Source organism: Pterocles gutturalis, unplaced genomic scaffold (assembly GCF_000699245.1).
Source record: "Pterocles gutturalis isolate BGI_N339 unplaced genomic scaffold, ASM69924v1 scaffold12173, whole genome shotgun sequence".
Classification (NCBI taxonomy): domain Eukaryota; kingdom Metazoa; phylum Chordata; class Aves; order Pterocliformes; family Pteroclidae; genus Pterocles; species Pterocles gutturalis.
In genome coordinates this window covers 17376-27532 of record NW_010123263.1, presented here as the reverse complement: position 1 = coordinate 27532, position 10157 = coordinate 17376, and the positions used below count along the sequence as shown (strand labels likewise).

General features: G+C 42.6%; 1 protein-coding gene across 1 annotated transcript in view; it reads left to right on the top strand.

The window, feature by feature from the left end:
* Positions 1 to 7: 7 nt before the first annotated feature.
* The window catches only part of LOC104464968 (transcription factor GATA-6), a gene marked incomplete at its 5' end in the record, with an annotated part of 13967 nt that continues 3817 nt past the window's right edge, over positions 8 to 10157 (top strand). Inside the window, 4 exons of the mRNA XM_010077846.1 lie at positions 8 to 181; positions 3500 to 3625; positions 5023 to 5110; positions 5205 to 5311. Of these exons, the coding sequence (XP_010076148.1) occupies positions 8 to 181; positions 3500 to 3625; positions 5023 to 5110; positions 5205 to 5311 (495 nt within the window). The remainder of the gene's footprint in view (positions 182 to 3499; positions 3626 to 5022; positions 5111 to 5204; positions 5312 to 10157) is intronic.

The following is a 10157-nucleotide window of genomic DNA, read 5'->3' as shown; positions in this document are numbered from 1 at the left end:
CTCTGCACCCCCAGAGCTGCTGGAGGACCTGTCCGAGAGCCGGGAGTGCGTTAACTGCGGCTCCATCCAGACCCCGCTGTGGAGGAGGGACGGCACCGGCAACTACCTGTGCAACGCCTGCGGGCTCTACACCAAAATGAACGGCCTCAGCCGGCCCCTCATCAAGCCCCAGAAGAGAGTGGTGAGTGGGGATGGAGGGGAGGGGGTGGGCAAGACGACCTGCACCCTGAGGGACCCCCAGTCAGAGCTAGCCGGTGAGGGCAAGGGTGTGGGAGCACAATCAGAGCAGGTTAGTCCAGTGATCCCCCCAGCTGCAAAAGCAAAATGGGGGTCCTGACCATGTCAGCAGTCACCATGAGGGGCGACAAGGCTGGCAACCCTCTGGACACCGCTTTGGGTTCACCTCCGGGCCCCACGCTGGTGGAATCACCCTCTGTGCCTGGTGAGCTGCACACCAGGCACAGGCTAGCCTGGCGTTTTGAATTGATGGACTCCATCAGTGAGGGGGCATCGGTGGCTTGGAAGAAATTTGTGTTGCTGATGTTGGACGCTTCCAGCAGAAAAGAAAAAAAAAAAAATCAAGGTTGGAAAGTGTTTGTTCTGAGGGCTAGGAATTTCTCCAGACCTGCTTTGTTTGCTGAGAGCTCGATCCTTGGGAATGTAAGCAAGTTTTGTATATAATTCAAAGAAAACCAATTGTTTAAACAATGATAATAGCCTTTGTTTTGTTTTACTCCTAAGAAATGAGCGGCAATTTTTCTAAAAATATACTCCTAAAACTAGAGGGGGAAATAAATAGTACAAACCAGACCCCTGTTTATAACTTAAGCTGACATTGAATAGGCAAGGAGAAAATTTAACAAGCGGGAACTGCACATTATGTTTGGCAAATCTGGGTGGAGGTCAGCAGAGAGAAAGAATACGCTCTTCAGTAATGGCTGTTACCGAGCGAGCCATGATAAATCACGCCGGTATAATCCAAGCTGATGTTTGGACCCTTGTGTATGGAGACAGTGTATCAAACCCATCAGGTTTTCAAGCCTCTTTCAATCACTCCAGCTGCTTCGCTCCATGCCTATTTTCCTAGCGTTAAAACACATCCCGTTCTTTATTTCACAACCATTTGAATTTAATGCCCTTACCGGGTGCCAGGGGAAACAAAATCCAAATGCACGATCATCAGAGCAGACAGTGAGCACTCATGAACCAACCCCACATCTGCTTAAAGACCTTTATTTAAGCCAAAGAGTTAATTTAACTTTAAGCCAGAGGTTAGTTACTGCTGGGTGCCTAATTTTTTCTAGCTAGCCATCCGCTAAATTTCATGACAGGAGGTGTTATGTCATTACCGGGGACAAACGCAGCAGACGGGCTAGATCTGCCACTTGTCTGGAGTGTCAGAGCCTGACTGGCCGTGGCACCCTGTCCTGATAAGGATTTCAAGTAGCTGATACCCAGTTCTGGTATTTCTGTGTTTCGTTTTTGTGTTTTTTTTTTTTTTTTTTTTTTTTTTTTTTTTTTTTTTTTTTTTTTTTTGAAGGAAGGGTGGGGGGTGAGGAGACTAAACCAGAGTGAAACTGCAGCCCGATTTCAGCCTGACACCTCAGCGAAATAACTCTGAAATAGTTCTGTGTAACCATCCCTACCCAGTACCTTGGCCATAACTATAAATCAACCATGACTGCGTGTTCACACAGTTGGAAATATGTAGGTGAGAAGGGAAAATGTTTTGAAAATGCTAAACATGTTTAGATTGCCCCGAAGTTTCTGATAAAATTCCTGTGGCAGAAAAGTCATTTTAGCTTCAAAACATGCCAACCCCCACCCCCCCATTTGCTTGAATATGGGAATGAGCAAAAGCTATTGAAACAAAATGTATGAAGATTTATACCAGACAGCATGCAAGAAAAGGAAAGATTTAACAGAGTGAAACATCTGACAGCATTTCACTTGCAAAGAGAGAAAATGCAGCATATGTGTTAAGACCCGTTTTTTTTTTACACGATCCATGTAAAACTCATATTGAATCGAGGAGCACAATTTGGACACTGTGTGCATACGTGTTTAATAATGAGGTCAAAAATTCCGTTTGCATGAGACCTGTTTTTTTTTTTGTTTTTTTTGTTTTTTTTTTTTTAAGATTAAAAAGCATATGTGTGTTCTTCAGCCTAGATTACATTCTTTTTTTTTTCTTTTTTTTTTTCTTTTTTTCTGTGCAATTAATAACGGATTACTAATTCAAAGTTACAAAATGCATGTTTGATCTGGAGTTCTCTGTGAGCTGCAGTGTAAGACAACAGCTTACTGCTAAAGAAACTCAAACAGATAAAATTAAAGAAACTAGATTATTACTCTGGAATATTCTTCATTCTCAAAACATTTTTATTGTTTTCCCAAGTGGCAGACAGTTCTGCGGTATCAAAGGTGACCGAGTTATGTCTAACAACCCAGCAGTAAATGATTCAAGAGGAAGGGCATTGTACGCTTAAGTTAGTAATTTCGGTTATGGGCACTTTATAGTCAGAATAAGATTAATGCAATCCTCTAAACCTGAGTTCTCCATGTAAACTTGTTCAGCTGCCAAACACAGAGCTAGGCACAGATTTTTTTATATTTTTTTTTGACAATGCAATACTTTGAAAAAAGACTAGATTTATGATGTAGCTGGAATTCTTTATTTGTGATGAACGTAAAAGAGATCACTTGTTACAGGGACTTTTATAACCCATTCACCTTCATTTCACATGTTTATGAGGACTGCCTTCACTTATGATATACAGCCTGGAGCCATAAAGCTCCAGGTTATACGGTTATTTCTGATACAAGGTTGCTTCATCTTGGCTCCAAACTCCACAGAAGAGTGTCATAAATGGTTTGTTTGCAGTGGGGACCTTGTTGTCACCCACCAGCTTTTCTGCTGTCCGAGGAGAAGCTTTGCTCTGTAAAACACGCTCCCCAGGCATGTTGGTTTTTGCGCGAGTATAAAATGGGCGATGATAAAAATATGTTTTTACAAAGATGCCACTGTTGTACGTGTTACCCTCCGACACCCAGGAAAGTTTGTTTTCTGCAGCTGTGGTGCCACTGAGGGACAATGATTAAGGTTGCTGACTTTTCTGATGAGAGAAAGGAGTGGTGTGCCTTCTGCTCAGCTGGATGGAGCTGTAGTGGAGGTGTTTCCTAGCTGTTCTGTTGAACGAAAAGCGAGTGCCCAGCGGTCTGAACAGAGGTCCCTGGGTCAGCAACTCCCAAAATGTAAATTCTGCCTCCACCACGACTGCCTGTAGTTGCAGACTCGCAACTCGCATTTCACGTCAGCTTTCCAGTCTCTGAAACTAGAATAATCTTGTTTTAAGTCTGGGACATCACTGATAGACACTATAAAAAAAGGTCCTACTGTCCCCACTGAGTGTTAAAGTACTTTTTTAAACTGTAAAAACATAAATCATTTGCTCCTGCCTGCCTTTTGATGACTGTGTTTGCTTGCACTTGCCTCTAGCCCTCGTCCCGGCGGCTGGGCTTGTCCTGTGCCAACTGCCACACCACGACCACCACCCTGTGGCGCAGGAACGCGGAGGGCGAGCCTGTCTGCAACGCCTGCGGCCTCTATATGAAACTCCACGGGGTAAGCAGCCGCTTTGCCAGGGGAGATTCCCCGCCAGCTCGGATGCTTCTTTGGGAAAGGGCCAGTGGGTGCCTGGCAGCTTTGGGGGTGGCATTGGGCTTCCTCAGGTCAGGGCTATGTTTCTGTTGATGCTGATGGTCTTGGCTCATGATTTGGACTGTGGAGTTAAAAAAGGATGAATGCATACAAAATGGATAAAATGACTGAAAAACGCCCAGCATTGACAAGTTATGTATCTGCCGCTGTAGCTCTCTCAACAGATTTCCACTGGATGAGTGGCAGAAGTTGTTTTGCCACCAGGATTTAAACCAGCTCTCCAGAAAAAAAAATCCTAGACTTTTAACAAGATAGTTCTTCATGGACAGACATAGCTATGTCAGCAAAACTTCAAATGTAATTCAAGCCATAGCTATGCCAGCAAAACTTCAAATGTTGTTTTAGCATTTGCTAGGCAATAATAGAGGAAGAAAATAGCTTTATCCTCAATGTGATTGAGTATATTTTGGGTGGGACTTGGAGCTTGCTGTGCCCCTGTGGATTAAGTTGCAGTCAAGCACAAGTGTTTGAAGAGTGAGGGCATTAGGAATGATTGGGACATGGTCTAGTTCTCAAGAAAAAAACTGAATTATATCACAGGTTTAAACATTACAATGATAGTAAGCATATGTCTGAATTGTCTTTCCCCAAATTTGTGTTATCACTAAGTTAAAATATACTTTAAGCCAATGTTTTCTGTGCAATGATTATCATTGTGATGACACAGAACTCAAAGCTGAGTTTTGAGCACATTTTACAGATAAATTTGGATAATGTATAGCTGTATCATGGGCAGAACTGCTTAGAAGAACAAATCCTAAGTTGATTATGGCCTAAAGCTTCTGTCCTAAGACACTTACTGGCAATGATCTGGTTTGCATGGATGGTCCACAGGAAGAGGAGTATTTTTTTCCCTTCATATACATTCTTGCTTTCCAGAATCAGCCACTGGAAATAATTCCTAACTGACTGGAATAAGGAATCAGGGATTAGATATACCCCATCCAATTTGATTTCATATGACCTATGGCCAAATTATGCTGTTTTTCCCTAAAAAAAAAAAAAAAAAAAAAAAAGTGCTATTTGTCTGTGGACTGCCTAAGGTGTTGGAAAAACTGTTTAGTTCACATCAAGAAAAAACTTTCCTTGCTTTCTTTATTCAGCTAAAGTTTCCCTCAAAACAACCTATTTTATTGCCCAAATAGAATACGAAGGTTTTTTGGAATCAGTACTGTGACACAGGAAAGTTGACTTGCTATACAGGCATTTTCATCACCATTTAATCTTCTAGTGTATTTTTATTTTTGATATTAGAGTACATACGCAAATCTGTGATTGGTGTGGAAATCTAATTTTTTCAGGTTCCCCGACCTCTTGCTATGAAAAAAGAAGGAATTCAGACCAGGAAGCGAAAACCTAAGAACATAAATAAGTCAAAGGCATGCTCTGGTAAATATAAAAAGATAAGACAGTCGAGCTGCAAGAGTTTTTTCTCCCCTGGCTGGAAAATATTTGTTTTTAATACCAGTTCCCGATCTTTCAGGTAACAGTACTACTGCAGTTCCTATGACTCCAACGTCCACGTCTTCTACTAACTCAGATGACTGTAGCAAAACCGCTTCTCCCAGCACACAGACTGCAGCCTCTGGGGTAAGCCATAAGCCGGTGTCCGTATCTGTAACCAGGCTGATCACTCTGCAATGTTATCACAGCTTTTATCTTATCTAGCAGAACAATAATCTAAACAAACTTTCCAGTTTTGTTAGCTGATACTGGAACAAGATTTTCGGAGGATATCACATGTAGCTGTAAACACAATGACAAACTGGAGTACTTTACAAACCTCTTAATTAAGATCTATATAATTTTTATGATTAAGTTAACCACAGCTTAACCCTAGGCATTTTGTTTTTAAATGTTCAGGTTCTTCTATTTCAAAGATTTTCCTTTGGAGCAAAGACAATAAATCATGCCCAACCGATCCTTTAAAAAAACAACTGTGCATGTACCCCTTTCTTTCTGAAATGGTCTGATAAGAATTTATAATTCAAGGCACTGCCGTTCTCACGTATTCCAAAACTAGTATATGTAGCTTATATATAGCATATATATAGTGTGTATACATATATATATATATGCATTTTTGTGCATTATCCCATATGACTGGTAAACCCCAGCAAAACCTTATCCTGCTGTAGGAAGGGAAACATGAAGGCTTTTGTTTTAAACTAAGATGTCCACTTAAACCCTGATCCAGACTCAGCTGAAGCCAGGCTGGGGATGCCTGCTGTCTGCAGTGCATAGGAGATCAGCCCTCTCCTTGCAGAGGGCTCTTCAGGGGCCAGATGCTGAGCATCTGGCAGCACCCAGCTCCAGAGGAACACTGATCATCCCCTGCTTTAGTTTTGATCCTTCTTTTACATCATGTACTCAAACCATCTCGAACTTCCTTTCTTCACTCAGTTAGCATGTGTGACAATAAATACTACCGCTGAAGTTGCAAAGCTTCATGTAGATTAATTTCTAACCCCTTGGCTATGCATATCTGTATCCGCGCTCGCTCCTCAGGCCTTCTGTATCCTTTGATCTGCCACATAATTTCTTTGAAAAGCTTTCCTAATGTGGCTTTCTCTACTCCTTTATTAATAAAAAGAAGACATTGTTTATAATAACTATTTTTCAATATGTCTCAGCATTCCCACATCCAGATTCCTTTCAATAGTTTAATTCCTGACGTACAAAGTTTCATTGTACGTGTTGGGGGGGGGAAACGTTTTTAGCAAAATGCGATTGTGGACTGACAGGGCCACCCAGTTTCAGAGGCACTGGGTATTGGGTTCGGATGCTGCCAGGCAAGGATAATACTAAAAGCGCTTGTCTTTGACATGAGAAAACCCTGTCAGTCCAATAAAATAAACAGATTGCATTAAAAAAAAAGAGAAACACTAACCAAAAAGTGAACTGTTACTGGGTTTCAGGCTCCCCCCAGTGAACTACTAGGCACTGTTTTAGGCTATCTCCTAATATTTGCAAGGGAAAAAGTGCAGCCAAATTTTCCTTAAATTTTCCTTTGACTGCCTTAAGTAGGACTATCGATCCTGAGGACTGTAACGAGATTTATACAACGGACAGAATCAGAAGCACGATGTCAGCTGGGGCCGAGGCAGTGGTGCAGGCTGCAAGCAGTGCATCCGGGTGCTGCTCAGGGAGGGAGAGGCCGGATAGACGAGATCCCATTTTCCCTATGATGTTGCCTTCTTGGCTGGCTAAAATCTGCCTTCCTTTCTGTAGCCCTTCTCCCTAGGAGAGCATATCAAAACTGTTATATAATTTTAACAGTACTGTTTGTAATACAGTTTTGCCAGGTGGAGTTGTGTGGGTATCAGAGGAAAGCAGGGTGGGGGTATGGTTCGTGAGCCAAAAGACTAGTTGACAGCTGTTAGCAACTAAGAGCAACTCCCAGGGACTCTGAGGCCGCTCTTAATTACACAAAGGAAGGCACCCTCCAGCACCAGGACTTCAATTCTCCCTGATTTTTCCATAGTAGATAGATCAGGCTGGGAGAGGACACCTGCATGAGGGCTGGGGAAACTTGTCCCCATGTACCCAGCAGGCAGCACGTAACATCCGCGCAGCCTTTTCCCTAACCATGATTCGATCAGATGTACCCTGCATATGCAAAGCACTTGCAAAGTACCTCTCGTGAAAAATTTCAGTGAAAGGAAGCAATGGAGAGAGGCTGTAAAATGCGCTGACGCAGTGATACCACAGCAGTGACATCCCCTTGACTCCCATCCTACCCCACATGAAGGGCTAGTGATGTCTCACCCCTGCACCCCAGCCCCAAATGTACGTAAATGAAGATGGGATTTGCAGGGGAGCTGTTGACAGGGCATATTGTGGGTATGACCACATCTGTCCCTTGGGCTCCTGGCTTTGCCCAAGCATCAACAGTTCAATGGGATGGGGATGGATGAGGCTGGAGGCTGAGAGCAGAAAGCAGTGGCGGTTAAGACTGGCTCCTGTTGCCCCAGACATCATTTGGGAACATGATCACTAGCTGCGAAGGAAGTGAAACAATTTCTTATGGGCCTAAATCCCGTAGGAGGGGCTAAGGGCTCATAAGGGCCATTGAAATTGTCAGGAGTGAAGGGACATCAGCATTTTAGAGAGAGGCAGCCTGTAATCTGATCACATGCTGAAGCAAAGATACTCTACTAGACTTCTATTTTCCTTGATTTTTTTTTTTCCTCATTTGAGTTGACCCATCAATAGCCTGAAGGTTTCTATCTATTCTTAGAACAGGCAATGGTTTGCACAAGGAGAATAAACTTATCTGGGCCATGTCAGGAGGGAAAAAACCCTCAGAGGGATGAATCCGGGCTGTGTAATCGCTGGTCGCTTTAATGAGAATGTCATCGATTCCTGCCAGTGGTGCTAGTGATGTTGCTGAATCACGGGCACCTGCTGGAAGAGCAAACCTGGCTCATTCCCTGCACATTACACAACTGACATGGAAACTTGTTTTTGTTTTCCTCTGTTTTTACTTCTCCAGCGTTCATTCTGTGAAGAGGGGAAAAATGCCAAATTGACATTAGGCAGAGAAATCTGATGACGTTTTAGAAACTGTTGTCTGAAATTCACAGCAATGTTGATGCTAAATGAGACAGAGAATGAATTCCTCTACTGGTACAAAAGCAATTTATTATGCCTTTTATGGGAGGCTGCCAAAAGAGTTCCCAGTTATGTAGAAATTAATGGAAATGAAAGTCAGCAGAATTCGGGTCAGCAATATTCACTTTTTGCCCTACCTTTCTTTACCTCTTTTAAAGTAAAACAAAGAGGGGAGGGCAGAAAAAGAGAAGGGCAGCAATTACTCTTGAAAATGTCTCTGAGACTATCCATTTAATGAAGGGATTCTTACATGATGCCAATTTTGAGACAAATTAACAAGAACCTTAAATGTTGATTTTATGTTCTAGCTGAAGTTTAAACATTTAAAAGATATGATTAATGAATTGCTGTGGGTGCAAAGTTGATTTCAAACATCCCAAACTGTAGAAGTGTTTGGATCGGAGATATTTCTTTGTCCCATTGTAAAGGGGCTATTTGCCAAATTCACATCTGGATCTAGGATTTAGGCCTATTTCTGTTTTCCTAAGCAGTATAAGTACTGGGTGTCCTGTGTTACTAACATGGAAAAGGTCCAGCTGCATGATATATGAAGTTGCCTTACAGCCCCATAAAAAGAAGATATGAAAGTTTCAGACAGCCTACATCTGCATCTATACCTGCTCTCCCTTTGATGCTGCTGAAACTGTACAGAGAAAAGCTACACCGAGTAATTTGCTAAATGAAGAGCACGGTCTGTAGCGCACACCCATCCATTTCCGTGCAGGGGCTCCAACTGGTGTGATTACCAGAAGGGCTTTATTCCCTTATTAGGATAAAAGGCACTACAAAAACTGCTGTAAAATCTGCTTTTTATGGCAGGACATGGAGCCAGGGCTGATGTCAGTAAAGGCTCAGCAGAACCCGAGGAGCTCTTCTTCCAGAAAATGGTACTATGCCCTTTGCCTCTAGTTTGGAGCTTTCTCAGAAGGACCCAAATCCCACACCATAGAATGACTTAGCACAGTTGCCTAGCAGGTAAAACTAGCACTTAGTTCCTTTGGAGGTCTACCTTGAGAAGTGGTTCAGGACTGGCTCTTCAGCATTGTAGATTGGAAAGAGGGAGAGCTGACCGAAATGGCCTTGGCAGGTGGTGAGCTTGGAGGAAAATACAATTCAAGCTGTCCCCAAAATGCCTGACAACCTGGACTGAATTCATTAAATAGCTTCTCCTGGATTTGCCCTTTTTTGTTTTCAGAAGAGGGTTTGTGAGATGGTTAGAGGTGGTGTTCTTTGCTCCTTTTTAGGCAGCAGATAGGTATGACATTCATGCAGGCAGCAGGGAATCAGTCTCCATACAGTATCTCCCAGAGTCTGGATAAATCTACATACTCGACCTCTTTAAAAAAACTCCTAACCACCTGGATAATGGAAAGTTGAATGGCCGACGGTCCTTCAGACTATCTGATGATAAGATTTCAGTTGGTATAGAATAATTTCGTAGCCATCGGGACAGAGTTTCCATGAGAAAGACTCACCAGCATGGTTGTTAGGACTTTCACCTGGAAAATGGGAACACGGTGCCTCAGTCCTGGTATGAGTAAATATTTGTCTAAACCAAGTGGAATAAGATCAACAGGAGGCATGAGGAACATGGCAACACAAAATACCAAATAGTCTGGTAGTCAGGGCATTATGCTGGGAGATCTGATACTCAAGTTTAAATCTTCTCTTGGTCTCCTACTTCTTCTGTGTTACCCCTCACTCCTGGATGAAATAGGATGCTCAGTTTCATAAAATCAGCCATCCATTTTCTTTGCTCCATGTACATGTAATCCAAAAGAAAGCATTTCATTTTGCACCAAACAGAACAAGGCAATCTAGC